Source organism: Bombus fervidus, chromosome 14, assembly GCF_041682495.2.
Source record: "Bombus fervidus isolate BK054 chromosome 14, iyBomFerv1, whole genome shotgun sequence".
Classification (NCBI taxonomy): domain Eukaryota; kingdom Metazoa; phylum Arthropoda; class Insecta; order Hymenoptera; family Apidae; genus Bombus; species Bombus fervidus.
Genome location: NC_091530.1, coordinates 10271357 through 10294534, shown reverse-complemented (window position 1 = coordinate 10294534; position 23178 = coordinate 10271357). Strand labels below are relative to the sequence as shown.

General features: G+C 32.1%; 6 protein-coding genes across 7 annotated transcripts; all 6 read left to right on the top strand.

Moving 5' to 3' along the window:
* Positions 1-10: 10 nt before the first annotated feature.
* LOC139994424 (uncharacterized) lies at positions 11-2446 on the top strand. The gene is made up of 7 exons (XM_072017036.1): positions 11-908; positions 1042-1167; positions 1237-1354; positions 1478-1742; positions 1868-1984; positions 2084-2174; positions 2255-2446. The coding sequence occupies exons 1-7, from the start codon at positions 858-860 to the stop codon at positions 2444-2446; spliced, it is 960 nt and encodes a 319-aa protein (XP_071873137.1). The 5' UTR covers positions 11-857.
* Positions 2447-3536: 1090 nt separating this feature from the next.
* LOC139994423 (uncharacterized) lies at positions 3537-8278 on the top strand. The gene is made up of 10 exons (XM_072017035.1): positions 3537-3634; positions 4131-4308; positions 4442-4567; positions 4639-4756; positions 6170-6434; positions 6561-6677; positions 6777-6867; positions 6948-7084; positions 7163-7295; positions 7574-8278. Exons 1-10 carry the CDS (start codon positions 3537-3539, stop codon positions 7625-7627), a joined length of 1317 nt encoding a protein of 438 aa, XP_071873136.1. The 3' UTR covers positions 7628-8278.
* An 849-nt stretch (positions 8279-9127) lies between these two features.
* LOC139994422 (uncharacterized) lies at positions 9128-10801 on the top strand. The gene is made up of 7 exons (XM_072017034.1): positions 9128-9479; positions 9601-9865; positions 9988-10104; positions 10204-10294; positions 10370-10506; positions 10578-10710; positions 10796-10801. Exons 1-7 carry the CDS (start codon positions 9446-9448, stop codon positions 10799-10801), a joined length of 783 nt encoding a protein of 260 aa, XP_071873135.1. The 5' UTR covers positions 9128-9445.
* A 2365-nt stretch (positions 10802-13166) lies between these two features.
* On the top strand, positions 13167-15415 carry LOC139994421 (uncharacterized). 2 transcript variants are annotated; one of them, XM_072017033.2, is made up of 4 exons: positions 13167-13427; positions 13692-13782; positions 13848-13984; positions 14939-15415. In XM_072017033.2, exons 2-4 carry the CDS (start codon positions 13753-13755, stop codon positions 15087-15089), a joined length of 318 nt encoding a protein of 105 aa, XP_071873134.2. In that variant the 5' UTR covers positions 13167-13427; positions 13692-13752; the 3' UTR covers positions 15090-15415. The 2 variants fall into 2 exon arrangements, with proteins under 2 accessions (XP_071873134.2, XP_073968154.1); XM_074112053.1 differs by lacking the exon at positions 13167-13427 and having other exon boundaries at positions 13446-13782.
* Positions 15416-16518: 1103 nt separating this feature from the next.
* LOC139994375 (uncharacterized) lies at positions 16519-18830 on the top strand. Its single transcript, XM_072016942.1, has 9 exons — positions 16519-16680; positions 16854-16979; positions 17062-17179; positions 17284-17548; positions 17675-17791; positions 17891-17981; positions 18062-18198; positions 18277-18409; positions 18688-18830. The coding sequence occupies exons 1-9, from the start codon at positions 16543-16545 to the stop codon at positions 18739-18741; spliced, it is 1179 nt and encodes a 392-aa protein (XP_071873043.1). The 5' UTR covers positions 16519-16542; the 3' UTR covers positions 18742-18830.
* A 640-nt stretch (positions 18831-19470) lies between these two features.
* LOC139994420 (uncharacterized) lies at positions 19471-22152 on the top strand. Its single transcript, XM_072017032.1, has 10 exons — positions 19471-19626; positions 19982-20145; positions 20279-20404; positions 20476-20593; positions 20715-20979; positions 21102-21218; positions 21288-21378; positions 21454-21590; positions 21662-21794; positions 22099-22152. Coding segments are annotated over exons 1-10 (1206 nt in total). The 5' UTR covers positions 19471-19625.
* Positions 22153-23178: the final 1026 nt, after the last annotated feature.

Below are 23178 nucleotides of genomic sequence, written 5' to 3'. Positions count from 1 at the left end.
TCAGCGCTATGTAAAATTTCCTAACATTTATAATCAATACTCAGTTGGTATACCAACACTCAATTATAATAGCTGTCCTTCTATGTTCTGCCGAGTGTCGTAACATGTGTCACAAGAACTCCGAAAAGCCGTCATTGTCATATCAAAGACGATGTCACAAGTTTAATGGTGATACCGTAGTAGACTACCTGACAACAAATCACTACGCTAAAATATGTAATGACATAATAGCCGCATTTCCAGTAACATTGAATATCCAGCATAACTACATATGAGCATATTAATTTTTGCGACTTCAGAATGCGATCTCATACTCCACACGACACTTTTTAAACGCGCGATTCCTCCAAAAGCGATTGCACAAGATAAAGAAGCCAACGTTTGAAACCTGAAGCTAGAACCAGTAAGGGGAAGAGATTTACACCACATCAAAATAAGTGGTTCTTTTTAAACTAATAATAAGCTTGTGGATATTTATGCAAACCTATATTTGTAGAAATATAATTTAAAAAATCGTACTCAGTCAGAACTTGGCTTTACCTAATAGAATCTATGAAGAATATTATATTTTGAATATTTTATTTATTTTTGCATATCATGTGCATTCTTTGCGTTTCTTTACCTTGAAAATCCTATAAATGCATAAATATCCGCAGTATAGTAATATTGATGTTATATTGGTGTTACTTCTACGGTATTTAATATAACCTGATGGAGTAATTAATCTGAGCTTGGAGTATTTAGTGCGTCAGAAAACCGGGAGCCTCGAAATACTTCATGTGACTTACTACAATAAACTCGAAAGATACATCCAACTTTTGGGGCAAGATCCGCGTCATAAAAGTAGCACTAGAAATATGATTGTAATAATAGTGGTGACTAGTATCGCAAGCATCACTATCCCAACGGTAAGAACAACACGTCAATCATTATATAGAAAAGTAGGAAAGATAAAATAAGGAAACTGAATTGAGTGAATGCTACGTAATAAAGCTAATTATCAGGTAATGTCATTAAACAATTGGGATTTGCTATCGATAGACAATAGAGTTATTTACGTCGTTGCATAAAAAGGATATGGATGGAGTCATCGAGTGTCTGTCATATTTTGTCGCATCTTCCACCAGTGCTGTTAAAGTATTAAATATGCATTTCAACAAACGAAATGTGCGCAAATATCTTCTTGCATAAGAAATTTTTCCATACAAAAAGTATAAAAACTTATCCTTTTTCTAGTTTGACAAATTGTTTCAACTTGTGGCAAGGCAATGGCAGCAACTGAAATTAAACAACGAATTGCACGTTCTAGAGAAAATAGTCATGCAAGGCAACAGGATGGCGCACTTTTATCGTAGTAAGTAAGGAATTTAAATTCTCAACACGATTTCCAATATTTTTAATGTTTAAAGTAAAAGATCCTCTCTGACATATACATAGAATTATTTACACGTAAATAATCAATTGTCCTAAATTTCAGACACTTTAGTATCTTTTATGGTATTATTTTTACTGGTGCCACTAATTTCTCCAATTCTTGATATTGTCCATCCAATAAACGGAACTCGAAAACGCCAACAACTGCTAAGAGTTAATTACATATTTTTTAACAGTGACGACTATTTCTTTTACATTTATTTACAATTATTTTGGAGCTCTGTCGTTGTGGTGCTCACCATAATAGGTGCAGATTGGTTATACATGTTAATAATTCATCACAGTAGTGGATTATTTGCAGTTTGTGGGTAAATGTCATGATGTTATGTAAGACTTGGTATCAGTCGCCATACTCACATGTACTAGTTAATATTATATTCATTATATTTATATTAAGTACACACATTATCATTATTTATTTTCATAACTGTAGATATCAAATTCAAAATGCAACTGCGAATTTAAATTACTTTTCTGGTGAAAAAGGTTCTGAGAATCCGACATATGAAAAATTCCGAAATTGCGTAATGATGCATAAGGAGGCGATACAGTATGTATGCATTAATCAACAACAAAGCATAATAAAAGTCGACAAAATAATTAAAATATTACGAAATATGATTAATATACATCTCCATTAATTATAAAGGTTTTACAATATATTGAAAGAAAGCAGCCAAAGTAGTTATTTAATCCAGGTTGGATTAACTATATTGAGTATAAGCACAACAGCAGTTCAAGTAAAGAACAATCTTGACATTGATAACGGATATAAATTAAAATAAATCTTGGTAAATAATTATCATGTTTTGTTTTGCAGACCGTGGTGAAGTTGAACAAACCAGAAGAAGCAATACGAAGTGCTGTATTTTGTGGCGCTTGTCAATTTCATTTGTTTCTACTTAGCTTACCTGGTCAGGTACTTCTGGATCATTCTTCTGAGTTAGCAGATAATATGTATGTGTTTAGAAAATATCCATACAAATTATATATATCAAACAGGCTCGAATAAAATTAAATGTTCACATCAAATAGTTACAGCTCCAAATGGTACAATGCACCCGTGCAGATTCAAAAAGTATTATACGTGATGCAAATAAGATGCAGAAGATTTTGTTCATTGACGGCAGGTGGATTGTATGAAATGAATATAGAAAACTTCGGAATAGTATGTATAAATTTAACAATGTTATATGTATGTACGTACAGTGGTGTATAAAAATTTCTGATTTTTCATTACATATCGCAAAAGCGATGTTTTAAGAAACCTTACTAAGTATATACTATATATTAGGTTTATACTATAACCACAAAGCAGTTATCATTTGTTCTACTGTTTCCAATTATCTATTATGTCCCCATATTTAAAATTAAATAAAATTTTATCAAATGCCGATTTCACAATAAAAAATTCGAAAACCATCTGGCTGAAAAATTTTCCAAACCAATATGTTTACATATAGTATATTAAGTACTGTTTACGAATATTTTAATCTTCAGACCTTCAAAACGTGCATATCCTATATTACAATGTTGTTGTCCATGAAAGATTGATGCATTACCTGTCGAAGTATAACCTCATTAGTGTAATCTCATCCACTGTATGTTATACACAGTTTTATCAAGTATGCAACTAGTATAATAAATAGCTGATATGTAATACTGGACATATTGGATGACATTGGCGAATAAAGATATAAAAACACACCCTTCATATATAGTATTAACATCTTAACGCATAAATCGCAACTAAATAACACACATTCACTACCACTCCAATGAATTCTTTTTACGTTACTTCAAAAACAATTTCACAACATTAGAAGGATGAAATTGATGCCGCACAATGGTAAGTGTAAGAATAAGATATATCTATTTTTACAATATTCGCGTGTTGCAAACCGTGATAAAATTATCGATAGAGAATCCTTCATTGAAAATCGAGAAAAGTATTCAAATTCAAATACACCATGCACAAAAAGAAATGTTTTTAACCAGTCAGCACTATGAAGAATTTCCTACCACTTATAATCAATACTCAGTTCGTTTACCAACACTCAATTATAATAGCTGTCCTTCTATGTTCTGCCGAGTGTCGTAACATGTGTCACAAGAACTCCGAAAAGCCATCATTGTCGTATCAAAGACAATGTCACAAGTTTAATGGTGATACCGTAGTAGACTACCTGACAACAAATATGTAATGACATAATTACCGCATTTCCAGTAACATTGAATATCCAGCATAACTACATATGAGCATATTGATTTTTGCGACTTCAGAATGAGATCTCATACTCCACACGACACTTCTTAAACGCGCGATTCCTCCAAAAGCGGTTGCACAAGATAAAGAAGCCGACGTTGAAACCTGAAGTCACAACCAGTAAGGGAAAGAGATTTACACCATATCAAAATAAGTGGTTCTTTTTAAACTAATGATAAACCTGTGGATATTTATGCACACCTATATTTGTAGGAATATAATTTAAAAAATCATATTCACGCAAAACATGACTTTACCTATTACATTCTATGAAGAACATTATATTTTGAATATTTTATATATTTTTGTTTACTGAAATATCCTATAAATGCATAAAAATCCGCAGCGTCTAGTGATATTAAAGTTATTTTGATATTACTTCTACGGTATTTAATATAACCTTATGGGTTAATTAATCAATTAATCTGAGCTTGGAGTATTTAGTGCATCAGAAAACCGGGAGCCTCGAAATACTTCATGTGACTTACTACAATAAACTTGAAAGATACATCCAACTTTTGGGGCAAGATCCGCGTCATAAAAGTAGCACTAGAAATATGATTGTAATAATAGTGGTGACTAGTATCGCAAGCATCACTATCCCAACGGTAAGAACAACACGTCAATCATTATATAGAAAAGTAGGAAAGATAAAATAAGGAAACTGAATTGAGTGAATGCTACGTAATAAAGCTAATTATCAGGTAATGTCATTAAACAATTGGGATTTGCTATCGATAGACAATAGAGTTATTTACGTCGTTGCATAAAAAGGATATGGATGGAGTCATCGAGTGTCTGCCACATTTTGTTGCATCTTCCATCAGCGCTGTTAAAATATTAAATATGCATTTCAACAAACGAAATGTGCGCAAATATCCTCTTACATAAGAATATTTTGAACTATACAAGAGGCATAAAAGGTTATCTTTCTCTAGTTCAGCAAACTGTTCCAACTTGTGGCAAGACATTGGCAGCAACTGAAATTCACCGATGAATTGCATGTTCTAGAGGAAGTCGTCATGCAAGGCAACAGGATGGCGCACTTTTATCGTAGTAAGTAAAGAATTTAAATTTTCAACACGATTTCCAATCTTTTTAATGTTTAAAGTAAAAAATCCTCTGTGACATATCAGGTCTGTAAGTATGAAACCGGAATTTGCCTTTAGATGGCCCTAGCTAATAATGTAGTTATCACTAAACTTGCGCCATTGATGCCAAAAGTCTTTGTTGACTTCTTACAAACATTTTCGACTCAGAACAATACAAGTTTCACACAACAGCATAGTTTGTAATAGCGTTGAACATGTCGAATCTTGTGCCTGGAAACTACGATTTGTGGACAGCATTGATTTTCTGTTACCATTTGAAGAAAACTGCTGCAGAATCGCATCGAATGCTTGTCGAAGCTTACGGTGAGAATGCTCTTAGTAAATCACAGTGCTTTGAGTGGTTTAAAAAATTCAGAAGTAGCAATTTTGACGCGAGGAACGAAGAACGTGGAAGTCCACCGAAAAAGTTTCAAGACAGAGAATTGCAAGCATTGTTGGATGAGGATGACGCTCAAACGCAACAACAACTCGCTGATCAATTAAACGTGACACGAGAAGCCGTCTCCATACGTTTGAAAGCCATGGGAAAGATCCAGAAGGTGGGAAAATGGGCTCCACATGAACTGAATGAAAGACAGCAGGAAAACCGAAGAACCACTTGCGAAATGCTGCTCGCCAGATACAAAAGAAAGTCATTTCTCCACCGAATTGTGACTGGCGATGAAAAGTGGATATATTTTGAGAATCCTAAGCGTAAAAGATCATGGGTAGCTCCAGGCGAACCACCGACATCGACTACAAGACCAAATCGCTATGGACGGAAGACAATGCTCTGTGTTTGGTGGGATTAGAAGGGTATGATCTATTATGAGCTGTTAAAACCTGGCGAAACCGTTAATACTAAGCGATACTGACAACAAATGATCGATTTGAATCAAGCTTTGCGTGAAAAACGACCAGAATATCAAAAAAGGCAACACAAAGTAATTTTGCTTCATGATAATGCACCATCACATACAGCAAAACCGGTCAAGGAAACGATTGAAGCGTTCAGTTGGGAAATACTTTCGCACGCGGTTTACTCACCAGACTTGGCTCCATCCGATTACTATTTATTTGCATCGATAGAACACGCACTTTCTAACCAGCTCTTCACTTCTTACGAAAATGTACGAAAATGGCTCGATGACTGGTTTGCCTCAAAAGAACGACAGTTTTTTTGGCGTAGCATCCACTAATTGCCAGACAGGTGGGAAAAATGTATAGCTAGCGATGGGCAATACTTCGAATAAAATATTTTTAATCATTTTCATACAATAAACGTCTATTTTCTATACAAAAATTCCGGTTTCATATTTACATACCTGGTATACATAGAATTATTTACACGTAAATAATCAATTGTCCTAATTTTCAGACACTTTAGTATCTTTTATGGTATTATTCTTGCTGGTGCCACTAATTTCTCCAATTCTTGATATTGTCCATCCAATAAACGGAACTCGAACACGTCAACAACTACTAAGAGTTAATTACATATTTTTTAACGATGACGACTATTTCTTTTACATATATTTACAATTATTTTGGAGCTCTGTCGTTGTAGTGTTCACTATAATAGGTGCTGATTGGTTATACATGCTAATAATTCATCACAGTAGTGGATTATTTGCGGTTTGTGGGTAAATATCCTGATATTATGCAAGATTTGGTTATTAGTCGCCATTCTCGCATGTACTAGTAAATATTATAATAACTATAATCTTTTTAAGTACACACGTTTTCATTATTTGTTTTCTTAACAACAGATGTGAAATTCAAAGAGCAACTGCGAGTCCAAACTACATTACTCGTGAAAATATTTTTGAGAATGCGACGTATGAGAAGTTTCGAAATTGCGTGATGATGCATAAGGAAGCCATACAGTATGTATACATTAATGAACAACAAAACATAATAAAAGTCGACAAAATAATTACAAAATTATAAACTGTAACTAATATAGATCTTCATTAATTATAAAGGTTTTACAGTATATTGAACGAAAGCAGCCAAGGTAGTTATTTAATTCAGGTTGGATTGAATATATTGAGTATTAGCACAACAGCGGTTCAAGTAAAGAACAATCTTGACATTGATAACGGATATAAATTAAAATAAATCTTGGTAAATAATTATCATGTTTTGTTTTGCAGACCGTGGTAAAGTTGAACAAACCAGAAGAAGCAATACGAAGTGCTGTATTTTGTGGCGCTTGTCAATTTCATTTGTTTCTACTTAGCTTACCTGGTCAGGTACTTCTGGATCATTGTTCTGATTTGGCAGATAATATGTATGTGTTTAGAAAATATCCATACAAACTATATATATCAAACAGGCTCGAATAAAATTAAATGTTCATATCAAATAGTTACAGCTCCAAATGGTACAAGGCACCCGTGCAGATTCAAAAAGTACTATACGTGATGCAAATAAGATGCAGAAGATTTTATTCATTGACGGCAGGTGGATTGTATGAAATGAATATAGAAAACTTCGGAATAGTATGTATAAATTTAACAATGTTATATGTATGTACGTACAGTGGTGTATAAAAATTTCTGATTTTTCATTACATATCGCAAAAGCGATGTTTTAAGAAACCTTACTAAGTATATACTATATATTAGGTTTATACTATAACCACAAAGCAGTTATCATTTGTTCTACTGTTTCCAATTATCTATTATGTCCCCATAAAATTTCTAGCTGAAAACTTTTCCAAATCAATGTATTTGCATATATTATATTAACTACTATTTACGAATATTTTAATCTTCAGACCTTCAAAACGTGCATATCCTATATTACAATGTTGATGTCCCTGAATGGTTGAATATGCATTACCTGTCGAATGTAATCTCATCTACTGTATGTTATACACAGTTTTACCAAGCATACAACTAGTATAATAAATAGCTGACATGTAATACTAGACATCATTGGATGACATTGGCGAATAAAGATATAAATCACCCTTCTTATACAGTGTTAATATTTTAGCACATAAATCATACATGAATAATATACATAACACACATTCACTACCATTTCAATAAATTCCATTTACATTACTTCAAAAACAATTTCGCAATTTTAGAAGAATGAAATTGATGCCGGCAATGGTAAGTCTAACGATAACATAGATCCATTGTTCAAATATTCGTGTGCGGCAAACAGTGACAACCTTCTCAGTCAAGAATCCTCAATTGGAATTCCGAAGAAGTAATGCTAAACTATTAGAGACTAGAATACACTGCATAAAAAGAACATCGTCTTTCAAGATCAATGTCACAGTTTCGAAAACTCTGCTAGCATTTACTATTAAGATTTAACTGGCCGGTCGTAGGAGACGATATCAATATTTCAGGATAATTATATATAATAGTCAGCCTTTTATGTTCCGCAAAATATTTTGATGAGAGCCAGAAGAACATCAGAAAATCGTAATTCCCTTAACCATAATCATGTAATAAATTTAAAATGATATCAAATTGCACAGCTGTTCGACAAGAAAATGAATCAGTATAATATATAATAATCAAAATTATACGTTTTCAGTAACATCTAACGTCTGGTAAAAATACATATGAACCATATTGATTTCCACGACTCTCAGATAGGAACTTGTACTCCATACGACATTATTAAATACGCGATTTCTCCTAAAGCACTCGCACCAGTTAAAAACACCAGCGTTAAAAATCTCGAGCTATAGCTAGTAACAGAAAGACATTTACACTAAAACTATAAATAATATTTAGTTCTTCTTAAACTAATGATAACACTGCGGGTGTTTATGCAAACTTATATCTCTATGAATATAATTGAAAAAATCGAACCCAGGCAAAAAATGTGTTTATCTGTTACATATTATAGACAATATTACATATTGATTATTTTATACATTTTTACATATAATATACATTTTTTGCATCTCATTCTCTTAAAATTTTCCATAAATGCATAAAAACTCGCAGTGGCTAGTGAAATTAATGTTATGTTGTCGCCTTTTGTATTTCTATCGTCTTTAACACAACGCGAATGTATAATTAATGTGAGCTTGGGGTATTCAGTGCTTCAGATAACCGAAGGCTCTGAAATATTTCACGTGTCTTACTACAATAAACTTGAACGGTACATTCAATTTTTGGGGCAAGATCCGCGTCATAAAAGTAGCACTAGAAATATGATTGTAATAATAGTGGTGACTAGTATCGCAAGCATCACTATCCCAACGGTAAGAACAACACGTCAATCATTATATAGAAAAGTAGAAAGGATAAAAAGAGGAAACTGAATTGAGTGAATTCTACGTAATAAAGATACTAATCAGGTAATGTCATTAAACAATTGGGATTTGCAATCGATAGACAATAGAGTTATTCGCGTCGTTGCATAACAAGGACATGGATGGAGTCATCGAGTGTCTGCCACATTTTATCGCATCTTCTATCAGCGCTGTTAAAATATTAAATATGTATTTCAACAGGCGAAGTGTGCGCTAATTTCTTTTTATATGAAAAAATTCTGAACCATGCAGGAGGCATAAAAACTTATTTTTTTCTAGTTTGACAAATTGTTCCAACTTGTAGCAAAACAATGGCAGGAGCTGAAATTAAACGGCGAACTTCACGTTCTAGAGGAAACCGTCATGCAAGGCAACAGGATGGCGCAATTTTACCATAGTAAGTCATGGTATCACAATTCTCATCATTTCCAATATTTCTAATTTTTAACAAAAACCGTCCTCCCTGATATACACGTAGAATTCTTTACGCGTAAATAATCGATTGTACTAATTTTCAGACACTTTAGTATCTTTTATGGGATTTTTCTTACTGGTGCCACTAGTTTTCCCCATTCTCGATATTGTTCATCCAATAAACGGGACTCGAACACGCAAACAACTACTAAGAGTTAATTACATATTTTTTAACGGTGATAATTATTTTTTCTACATATACTTGCAATTATTTTGTGCAGCAGCTGTTGTTGTGTTCACCATAATTAGTGCAGACTGGTTATACATGCTAATAATTCATCACGCCAGTGGATTATTTGCAGTCTGTGGGTAAATATAATATGATGCAAGATTTGGTTATTGGTTGCCATTTTCGCATGCACTTGTAAATATTGAAATCACTACATTTATAACACGTACACATATGTTCATTTTTGTTATCATAACCGTAGACACCGAGTTCAAAAAGCAACTGTGAGTCCAAACAACTCTACTGGAACAGGTGTTTCTGAAAATTACACGTATGAAAAGATCCGGAATTGTGCGATAATGCACAGTGAAGCCATACTGTATGTATTTATTAATTGACGATAAAGCATAACAGAAAACGATAAAGTAATTAAAAAAATACGAAATGTTACTAATATACATTTTCATTAATTTTAAAGATTTTACGATATATTGAACGGAAGCAGTCAAGGTAGTTACTTAATTCAGGTTGGATTGAATATGTTGGGAATAAGCGTGACAGCTGTTCAAGTAAAAACAATCTTCAAAATGATAACAAAGATTAAAAATAGTTTTAGGCAAATAATTGTTTATATTATTCTTCAGGCAGTAATAAACTTAGATAAACCGGATGAAGCAATGCGAAGTGCTGTATTTTGTGGGGCTAGTCAATTTCATTTGTTTCTACTCAGCTTACCTGGCCAGGTTCTCCTGAATCATTGCTCTGATTTAGCAGATAATATGTATGTGTTAAAAAAGTATTCATATAGACTACATTAGTTACAGACAAAATTAATTACTCGTATCAAAATAGTTACAGCTCCACATGGTACGGAACACCCGTACAGATTCAAAAAGTACTATACGTGATGCAAATAAGATGCAAAAGATTTTGTTCGTTGACGGCAGGTGGATTGTACGAAATGAATATAGAAAACTTCGGGATAGTACGTATCAATCTAACGCTATTATAAATTTGTGTGAAGTACTGTGCAGATATGTTTCAGATAGATCTCGTACTTTATATTCTAGAACTGACATTTTAAAGTTTTATTTAGCATTAATAGCGCTCCTTATTTGTTCTACTGTTTATGTTTACTTGTTATGCCGCTATAGTCAATATTAGTTATAATTTCATTAAACATCTATTTTGGACTACAAAGTAAAAAATCTATTTGTCCACAAACCTTTGCACTGTACTTATATATTGGTATTACATTACTTACTATTTTCGAGAATTTACATTTTCAGACTTTCAAGACGTGTATGTCCTATATCACAATGTTGATGTCATTAAAAAATTGAATCCAGGTTACCTGAAATATATAATTGTATCCACTGCGTTTTGTACCCAGTTTAGCCAGGAGTACAAATAGTATGATAAATAGCCGATATAACGTAATACTTGACATTTTTGATGATTTTGACGAATGTGCAAATAAAGACATAAAGCCACATAATTTTGATACGATATTGATATTTTAGTACATGAATCGTACCTAAATAACACACATTCCGTACTATTTCACAGAATTTACTTCGTACATTACTTCAAGCATAATTATACAACTTTAGGCACATGGAATTGATGATAGTATAAAGATGATAACGCAATTCTATTGTTACAATATTCGCGTGTTGTGAACAGTGATAAGCTTATCGGTAGAGAATCTTCAATCGAATGTCGGAGAAAGTATTACAACTAGAATACGCTATTCATAAAAAGAACAATGTCTTTCAGGATCAATGATACTATTTCGAAAAATCTCTCGACAACTAATATTTAAGAGACTAGTTATAATGACAGGTGTTGCATGTATTGCAGAACGTTTTGACAGGCTATAGTAGAACCTCGGAAATCATAATTTTCTCTCCAAGTATGATGTCACAAATTAGAAATTATACCATAGTTCATATTTGTGTGACAGCAAATCGAAAAAATTCGCATTAACACTTGATGGAAAAGTTGCAGATGTCTAATAGTATAGATTGTCGTGTAAAATTACATAAGTATATCATATTGATTCCTACGATCCTGAGAAACAGAACTTTCATACTCTCCCCATGACAGTCTGAAGCGGCTACTCTAGTTAAAAAGGAGATATGGCTAGTAAGCGAAATAGGTTTACACAAAAATCGAAATAGTTACCACTTTTTGAACTATGATTAGATCGCGGATGTTTGTGCAAATTAGTATTTTTATAAATAATTAATAAAATGGAAGCTGAGTAAAGAGCTTTTTTACATATTATACTTTTAATGTCTTGTATATTTTTGCATATGATATGTACCCTGTACATTTTTTTACCTTGAGATTTCCCATAAATGCATAAAAATCCGCAGTCTACTAGTGATAGTTATAATTTTATGTTGTTCTTTTATAGTTCTTAATGTAAATTATCAGGAAATTAATTTAAGCTTGGAGCACTTTAGCGTTTCAGAAAACTAAGAGACAATCTCCTGATATATTTGATGTTCCTCACTATAAAATGCTAGAAAAATACTTGCAACTGTTGGGGCAAGATCCACGTCAAAAAAATGGATTTAGGAATTTTATAGTAACTGCTGTAGTGATCAGTATTACAGGCAACATTATACCAACGGTAAGGAAGGATCTAGTAAACCTCTCGTAGAAAAATGTTATAGATAAATTGAGAATACTAAAATAAATGAATTCCTCGCAAGAAAGTAAATAATTGGGTAATGTTATTAAACAATTGGAACCTGCAATTATTAGTCACTGGAATTGTATACCTCGTTATGTGACAAGAATATGGACGCAGTAATCGACGTTCTCCCACATTTTACGGCAGCTATGATCAGTGCTACTAAAATATTAAATATCCAGATCAACAGACAAAATGTAAGTGAATTTATTATTAGATAAATAGTTTCTTGTATATAATAAATATTTGCACTATATTATTCATAGTTTAACAAATTGCTTCAATTTGTGGCAAAGCAATGGGAACAACTGAAATTAAACAATGAATTGTACGTTTTGAATCAAACCGTTATGCAAGGCAATAAAATGGCTCAATTGTATCGAAGTATATTATCGTGTTACTATTATCTAACAAAAATTCTTTCATTCAGTATTTTTCAGGTAAATTATCGAGTTTATTCATTTCAGGATCTTTATTGAGCGCTTTGATATTATTTTTACTGGTCCCACTGGTTTCTCCCATTCTCGATGTCGTTCTCCCACTAAATGAAACTCGACCACGTCAGCAACTGCTTAAGATTAATTACATTATTTTTGACGACGCCGACTATTTTTTCTACGTATATATACAGTTAGCTTGGGGGTCAATTATGGTTGTGGTAATCATAATTTCCGTAGATTCATTATACATCCTTATAATTCATCACAACAGCGGATTGTTTGCAGTGTGTGGGTAAATATGGTGCTATCAGAAACATATAGACATACGTCATAATTATAATATATTTACAAAAGATATGCATAAGTATTCAAATGCTTCCACACGGTACTACAATGAATTTTAAAAGATGTTACAATTATTTTTTCTATCTGTTGTTAAAAATACAGGAACCGAGTGCAAAGAGCAACAAAAAATTTAGATACCAATCCAATTATTTCGGAAAGTTACACGTACAAACAGATTAAGAATTGCGTGATCACGCACAACGAAGCCATCCAGTTTGTATTTGTCGAGTAACAATAAATTATAAATAGACTGTGAATATTTACATAAAATATTTTTATAAACACGACTAAAGTAATAACTAAATATCATAGTGAATACTATACTTTGAATATTTCATATATTTTTGCATATTATATTCATTTTGTATTATTTTGCATCTTTGAATTTTCCATAAACGCATAAACATTTGCAGTCTAACAGTAGATTATCCAAAAATTATTAAACGCGACTAATTTTTCCTCTTATTTTATTTTGAGGTTTTATAATATTCTAAACGAAAGCAGTCGAACTAGTTATTTGATCCAAGTTGGATTAAATATGTTGTTAATCAGCGCAACAGCCTTGCAAGTAAGGAGCAAAGCCGAATAAAATTAAAAAGAGACATGTATTTAACTGATAGCTTTATTTTTCAGGCAGTAATAAATTTCGATAAGCCGGAAGAAGCAATTAGAAGCGTGGCATTTTGTGGAGCCAATCAATTTCATTTATTTGTGCTTAGTCTACCCGGACAGGTGCTTCTGGATCATTGTACTGAGCTAGGAAATAATATGTACATATATGTCTAATATACGCCTGAAATATGTAAACCGTGCGAGACAAACATGATAATTCCATTTATTGTTGATTTCCTCTTCAGTTTTGGTGTCTATATATATATATATAAATTATATAATATATAATATAATATAATATAATATAATAATATAATAATAATATTATAATATATAATATAATATATATTATATATAATATAGTATAATATATAATATATGATATAAATTTAATAACGAAAAATAGGTAACAGTGCAATATTTTAAAAATGAAACAACTAATATAATTAAGTTCCTTTCTAAATTAGATTTTGAACTTCTACGATACTGAGATGTCGTAATATCGGATCTTCGGGAAAGATCGTATAGCTGTTGCACTTGCACTTTGCACTTTACACTTACACTTTGCACAGTTTCGTAAATGTTGCAGTCTACTTCTTCAGGGCAGACCTGAAACTGAGGGTTTCGAACCCCATTGTCATTATTTATACTGATCGATGTTCCGCTTGGTTGATCAAACTGGTGGCTCAACTTGGAAGTTCTAACCAGGTGAATGAAGATCTTCCTAGTTGAGCCATCGGTTTGATCAACCAATCGGAATACCGGTCAATATAGATTGAGACAATGAGACCCAAAACCCTCAATTTCAGATCTGCCTTGAAGAAGCAGACTGCAACTTCTACGAAATGTTGGCCCAAAGTGCAAGTGCAAAGCGCAAGTGCAATAGCTACGCGATTATTTTCGAAAAAGCTGATATAATTAATATTATGACAATGAATCAGAGATTTGGTATTGGGAGATTGACTGACGATTAATATAAAATTAAAAAATAATAAAATATAAAAAAGTTTACCTTATCATGTTTTTCTCTGTGGTCTTCATATGTAATTAATAATTAGTCTCAATCAAGAATCGATTGATTCGAATATTGTGTTTTCTCGATGTTATAATAGATATGGTGCCATGTGGTATAGAACACCCGTGCAAATTCAAAAAATACTTTACATGATGCAGATAAGAAGTGGGAAACTATGCAGCTTAACGGCAGGCGGATTGTACGAAATGAATATAGAAAATTTCGGAGTGGTATGTATCACTATATGATTCTAATAATTGCTCGTCTTATATTAACTACTTACAATTTCTTTCAAGATCTTCAAAACGTGCATGTCGTACTTCACGATGTTATTGTCGCTAAAATAATGGTTCTACCTTATCTGTTGAAATTATTTAGTCAAATTCACTGTGCTGTGATACAAGATTAACCAGGAATGCGAATATTAAGATCATATAGCCAAGATATGTACTGTTAATATTAAATCGTTTAAATTACTATATTAAATACGTAAATAGAATTATTGAACCATCTTTCAATATTACTTGATATTTCAGAGTGTAAAACATGTTATATACCTTACCGAAATAATGAATTGACCACTATTTTACAGATTTCTTTCAGTTCGTTCCATCGAGCCACAGAGAAAAATTACATTTATGTACTAATTTTAGCAAAATACATATAATGAAAATCCAACAGTTGAGTCTAGTAACTAACTGGATCCACCATTTTTTTTAATTACATTTACATTTCGCAAATAACACCGTTGCACTTTTTTCCGTGTCAAGACTTCAGCTAGAGGTCAAAGGAAATATTATCACATCAGCCACTGCAAATAGAGGTACGATACTTTTCTGAAAATTCAAGACTTTTCAGTGTATAATTACTTCTACAATTATTTATACATCACTGAATACCTAGCTAATACCATATTGCCAGTAGCTCGAACAATATTTCACTGTAATCATAGATCTTCGATTTTCAGTTTAAATGACAGGCATCGCTATAACCTTTGATTCGTTATGTTCTTATCTATAATGCACTTGTCATTCAGCAATAGCTAGCATAGACATTATGCTATATACTGCATACTTGTCCGGCAAAGAAGTCGATTCGTAGTCATACTTAATAACCGTAATTGCAAGCTCATTAATATCGAATATCGAGTGTAACTGCATTCGTAGATTGAGTTTCGCAATTTTAAGAACAGAAACATTTATTCAATCGGCACGACGATAGTCCAAACGTTAACTGAAGTCAATTAATTGAAAATCTGGAAATATGGATAGTAAGAGATGGAAATGAGCCATTTAGAAGTCACGTCGATCAACTCTATAAATTGAAGAGCACATAAAAATGATGATATTAAAACTATTATTGTTTTTAAATTTATCTTAGAATTTACCATCATTTACGTCACCTTCTTACGATAAGTAAATTTATGGAAGTAAATTTGTTTCTGGAAAATTGAATATTAATCATGTGCATGTGTAATGCAATTTAAAAATTAATAAAAAATGCGGTTGGATCAGTGCCTGTCTTCTGAATGACTCAAATGCAATTTATATTATGACTATAATATAAATTATAAATAATTAAAATAGTTCTTTGTCAAAATATAATTTTTATGGTACTTAAAGTAAACTAACTAACTTTCATGAAATTAATCTAAACTTAGGACATTCAGCATTTCAGAAAGTCAGAACACAGTCTATCGATATGTTCGACATTCCTTACTATAAAATGCTCGAGAAATATTTGCAAATTGTAGGACAAGATCCACGCCAAAGAGATATATTCAGAAGTATTATTGTGACTATAATGGTGATTAGTATCACAGGCATTCTCGTTCCAACGGTAAGGGAAACATATCGTATAGTACATTGTATAAAAATGTATCTCTACAAATAAAGAATACATTTCTATAAAATGTACTATAATCGAAATGAAAAAACTTAGTTGAACAAATCCCTCGCAAGAAAGTAAATAATCAGATAACGTTATTGACGATTGGAACCTACAATCACTAGTCATTAGAAGTATATAGGTCCTTATATGACAAGGATATGGATGGAGTGATCGAGTGTATGCCGCATTTAATCGCAGCTATAACTAGTATCGTTAAAATATTAAATGTCCATTTCAACAGAGAAAATGTACGTGAATTTATTGTTACGCGATTAAACTTTGGGGATGAAAACATATTATAAAGTCGTAAAAATGCATGTTATATCATAGTTTAGAAAATTGTTCGAATTTGTGAGAAAACAATGGGAGGAACTGAAGTTAACCAATGATTTACGCGTTCTGGAGGAAGTTACCATTCAAGGCAGCAAAATGGCACAACTGTACCGAAGTAGGTTATCATGTCTTAATTTTTCAATTACAGTGCTTCTATGTATATAAAAGATTTGTTCTATTAATATTTTGAACATAAGCGATCAATTATAATAATTTCAGATACTTTATTGATCTTCATGATATTGTTCTTGCTGGTTCCATTACTTTTTCCTATTCTGGATGTCGTCCTTCCATTAAATGAAACTCGACCGCGACAACAATTATTTAGAGTTAATTACATATTTTTTGATCATGAAGAGTACTTCTTTTACATATATTTACAGCTTGCATGGGGATCTGTCATTGTTGTAATGATAATAGTTACCGTAGATTCGTTATATATGCTTATAATCCATCACAGTAGTGGATTATTTGCGGTGTGTGGGTAAATATCCTGATATTATGCAAGATTTGGTTATTAGTCGCCATTCTCGCATGTACTAGTAAATATTATAATAACTATAATCTTTTTAAGTACACACGTTTTCATTATTTGTTTTCTTAACAACAGATGTGAAATTCAAAGGGCAACTGCGAGTCCAAACTACATTACTCGTGAAAATATTTTTGAGAATGCGACGTATGAGAAGTTTCGAAATTGCGTGATGATGCATAAGGAAGCCATACAGTATGTATACATTAATGAACAACAAAACATAATAAAAGTCGACAAAATAATTACAAAATTATAAACTGTAACTAATATAGATCTTCATTAATTATAAAGGTTTTACAGTATATTGAACGAAAGCAGCCAAGGTAGTTATTTAATTCAGGTTGGATTGAATATATTGAGTATTAGCACAACAGCGGTTCAAGTAAAGAACAATCTTGACATTGATAACGGATATAAATTAAAATAAATCTTGGTAAATAATTATCATGTTTTGTTTTGCAGACCGTGGTAAAGTTGAACAAACCAGAAGAAGCAATACGAAGTGCTGTATTTTGTGGCGCTTGTCAATTTCATTTGTTTCTACTTAGCTTACCTGGTCAGGTACTTCTGGATCATTGTTCTGATTTGGCAGATAATATGTATGTGTTTAGAAAATATCCATACAAACTATATATATCAAACAGGCTCGAATAAAATTAAATGTTCATATCAAATAGTTACAGCTCCAAATGGTACAAGGCACCCGTGCAGATTCAAAAAGTACTATACGTGATGCAAATAAGATGCAGAAGATTTTGTTCATTGACGGCAGGTGGATTGTATGAAATGAATATAGAAAACTTCGGAATAGTATGTATAAATTTAACAATGTTATATGTATGTACGTACAGAGGTGTATAAAAATTTCTGATTTTTCATTACATATCGCAAAAGCGATGTTTTAAGAAACCTTACTAAGTATATACTATATATTAGGTTTATACTATAACCACAAAGCAGTTATCATTTGTTCCACTGTTTCCAATCATCTATTATGTCCCCATAAAATTTCTAGCTGAAAACATTTCCAAATCAATGTATTTGCATATATTATATTAACTACTATTTACGAATATTTTAATCTTCAGACCTTCAAAACGTGCATATCCTATATTACAATGTTGATGTCCCTGAATGGTTGAATATGCAGTACCTGTCGAATGTAATCTCATCTACTGTATGTTATACACAGTTTTACCAAGCATACAACTAGTATAATAAATAGCTGACATGTAATACTAGACATCATTGGATGACATTGGCGAATAAAGATATAAATCACCCTTCTTATACAGTGTTAATATTTTAGCACATAAATCATACATGAATAATATACATAACACACATTCACTACCATTTCAATAAATTCCATTTACATTACTTCAAAAACAATTTCGCAATTTTAGAAGAATGAAATTAATGCCGGCAATGGTAAGTCTAACGATAACATAGATCCATTGTTCAAATATTCGTGTGCGGCAAACAGTGACAACCTTCTCAGTCAAGAATCCTCAATTGGAATTCCGAAGAAGTAATGCTAAACTATTAGAGACTAGAATACACTGCATAAAAAGAACATCGTCTTTCAAGATCAATGTCACAGTTTCGAAAACTCTGCTAGCATTTACTATTAAGATTTAACTGGCCGGTCGTAGGAGACGATATCAATATTTCAGGATAATTATATATAATAGTCAGCCTTTTATGTTCCGCAAAATATTTTGATGAGAGCCAGAAGAACATCAGAAAATCGTAATTCCCTTAACCATAATCATGTAATAAATTTAAAATGATACCAAATTGCACAGCTGTTCGACAAGAAAATGAATCAGTATAATATATAATAATCAAAATTATACGTTTTCAGTAACATCTAACGTCTGGTAAAAATACATATGAACCATATTGATTTCCACGACTCTCAGATAGGAACTTGTACTCCATACGACATTATTAAATACGCGATTTCTCCTAAAGCACTCGCACCAGTTAAAAACACCAGCGTTAAAAATCTCGAGCTATAGCTAGTAACAGAAAGACATTTACACTAAAACTATAAATAATATTTAGTTCTTCTTAAACTAATGATAACACTGCGGGTGTTTATGCAAACTTATATCTCTATGAATATAATTGAAAAAATCGAACCCAGGCAAAAAATGTGTTTATCTGTTACATATTATAGACAATATTACATATTGATTATTTTATACATTTTTACATATAATATACATTTTTTGCATCTCATTCTCTTAAAATTTTCCATAAATGCATAAAAACTCGCAGTGGCTAGTGAAATTAATGTTATGTTGTCGCCTTTTGTATTTCTATCGTCTTTGACACAACGCGAATGTATAATTAATGTGAGCTTGGGGTATTCAGTGCTTCAGATAACCGAAGGCTCTGAAATATTTCACGTGTCTTACTACAATAAACTTGAACGGTACATTCAATTTTTGGGGCAAGATCCGCGTCATAAAAGTAGCACTAGAAATATGATTGTAATAATAGTGGTGACTAGTATCGCAAGCATCACTATCCCAACGGTAAGAACAACACGTCAATCATTATATAGAAAAGTAGAAAGGATAAAAAGAGGAAACTGAATTGAGTGAATTCTACGTAATAAAGATACTAATCAGGTAATGTCATTAAACAATTGGGATTTGCAATCGATAGACAATAGAGTTATTCGCGTCGTTGCATAACAAGGACATGGATGGAGTCATCGAGTGTCTGCCACATTTTATCGCATCTTCTATCAGCGCTGTTAAAATATTAAATATGTATTTCAACAGGCGAAGTGTGCGCTAATTTCTTTTTATATGAAAAAATTCTGAACCATGCAGGAGGCATAAAAACTTATTTTTTTCTAGTTTGACAAATTGTTCCAACTTGTAGCAAAACAATGGCAGGAGCTGAAATTAAACAGCGAACTTCACGTTCTAGAGGAAACCGTCATGCAAGGCAACAGGATGGCGCAATTTTACCATAGTAAGTCATGGTATCACAATTCTCATCATTTCCAATATTTCTAATTTTTAACAAAAACCGTCCTCCCTGATATACACGTAGAATTCTTTACGCGTAAATAATCGATTGTACTAATTTTCAGACACTTTAGTATCTTTTATGGGATTTTTCTTACTGGTGCCACTAGTTTTCCCCATTCTCGATATTGTTCATCCAATAAACGGGACTCGAACACGCAAACAACTACTAAGAGTTAATTACATATTTTTTAACGGTGATAATTATTTTTTCTACATATACTTGCAATTATTTTGTGCAGCAGCTGTTGTTGTGTTCACCATAATTAGTACAGACTGGTTATACATGCTAATAATTCATCACGCCAGTGGATTATTTGCAGTCTGTGGGTAAATATAATATGATGCAAGATTTGGTTATTGGTTGCCATTTTCGCATGCACTTGTAAATATTGAAATCACTACATTTATAACACGTACACATATGTTCATTTTTGTTATCATAACCGTAGACACCGAGTTCAAAAAGCAACTGTGAGTCCAAACAATTCTACTGGCACAGGTGTTTCTGAAAATTACACGTATAAAAAGATCCGGAATTGCGCGATAATGCACAATGAAGCCATACGGTGTGTATTTATTAGAATAATCAAAAAATTAAGAGATGTCACTAATATACATCTTCATTAATTTTAAAGATTTTACGATATATTGAACGGAAGCAGTCAAGGTAGTTACTTAATTCAGGTTGGATTGAATATGTTGGGAATAAGCGTGACAGCTGTTCAAGTAAAAACAATCTTCAAAATGATAACAAAGATTAAAAATAGTTTTAGGCAAATAATTGTTTATATTATTCTTCAGGCAGTAATAAACTTAGATAAACCGGATGAAGCAATGCGAAGTGCTGTATTTTGTGGGGCTAGTCAATTTCATTTGTTTCTACTCAGCTTACCTGGCCAGGTTCTCCTGAATCATTGCTCTGATTTAGCAGATAATATGTATGTGTTAAAAAAGTATTCATATAGACTACATTAGTTACAGACAAAATTAATTACTCGTATCAAAATAGTTACAGCTCCACATGGTACGGAACACCCGTACAGATTCAAAAAGTACTATACGTGATGCAAATAAGATGCAAAAGATTTTGTTCGTTGACGGCAGGTGGATTGTACGAAATGAATATAGAAAACTTCGGGATAGTACGTATCAATCTAACGCTATTATAAATTTGTGTGAAGTACTGTGCAGATATGTTTCAGATAGATCTCGTACTTTATATTCTAGAACTGACATTTTAAAGTTTTATTTAGCATTAATAGCGCTCCTTATTTGTTCTACTGTTTATGTTTACTTGTTATGCCGCTATAGTCAATATTAGTTATAATTTCATTAAACATCTATTTTGGACTACAAAGTAAAAAATCTATTTGTCCACAAACCTTTGCACTGTACTTATATATTGGTATTACATTACTTACTATTTTCGAGAATTTACATTTTCAGACTTTCAAGACGTGTATGTCCTATATCACAATGTTGATGTCATTAAAAAATTGAATCCAGGTTACCTGAAATATATAATTGTATCCACTGCGTTTTGTACCCAGTTTAGCCAGGAGTACAAATAGTATGATAAATAGCCGATATAACGTAATACTTGACATTTTTGATGATTTTGACGAATGTGCAAATAAAGACATAAAGCCACATAATTTTGATACGATATTGATATTTTAGTACATGAATCGTACCTAAATAACACACATTCCGTACTATTTCACAGAATTTACTTCGTACATTACTTCAAGCATAATTATACAACTTTAGGCACATGGAATTGATGATAGTATAAAGATGATAACGCAATTCTATTGTTACAATATTCGCGTGTTGTGAACAGTGATAAGCTTATCGGTAGAGAATCTTCAATCGAATGTCGGAGAAAGTATTACAACTAGAATACGCTATTCATAAAAAGAACAATGTCTTTCAGGATCAATGATACTATTTCGAAAAATCTCTCGACAACTAATATTTAAGAGACTAGTTATAATGACAGGTGTTGCATGTATTGCAGAACGTTTTGACAGGCTATAGTAGAACCTCGGAAATCATAATTTTCTCTCCAAGTATGATGTCACAAATTAGAAATTATACCATAGTTCATATTTGTGTGACAGCAAATCGAAAAAATTCGCATTAACACTTGATGGAAAAGTTGCAGATGTCTAATAGTATAGATTGTCGTGTAAAATTACATAAGTATATCATATTGATTCCTACGATCCTGAGAAACAGAACTTTCATACTCTCCCCATGACAGTCTGAAGCGGCTACTCTAGTTAAAAAGGAGATATGGCTAGTAAGCGAAATAGGTTTACACAAAAATCGAAATATTTACCACTTTTTGAACTATGATTAGATCGCGGATGTTTGTGCAAATTAGTATTTTTATAAATAATTAATAAAATGGAAGCTGAGTAAAGAACTTTTTTACATATTATACTTTTAATGTCTTGTATATTTTTGCATATGATATGTACTCTGTACATTTTTTTACCTTGAGATTTTTTTACCATAAAT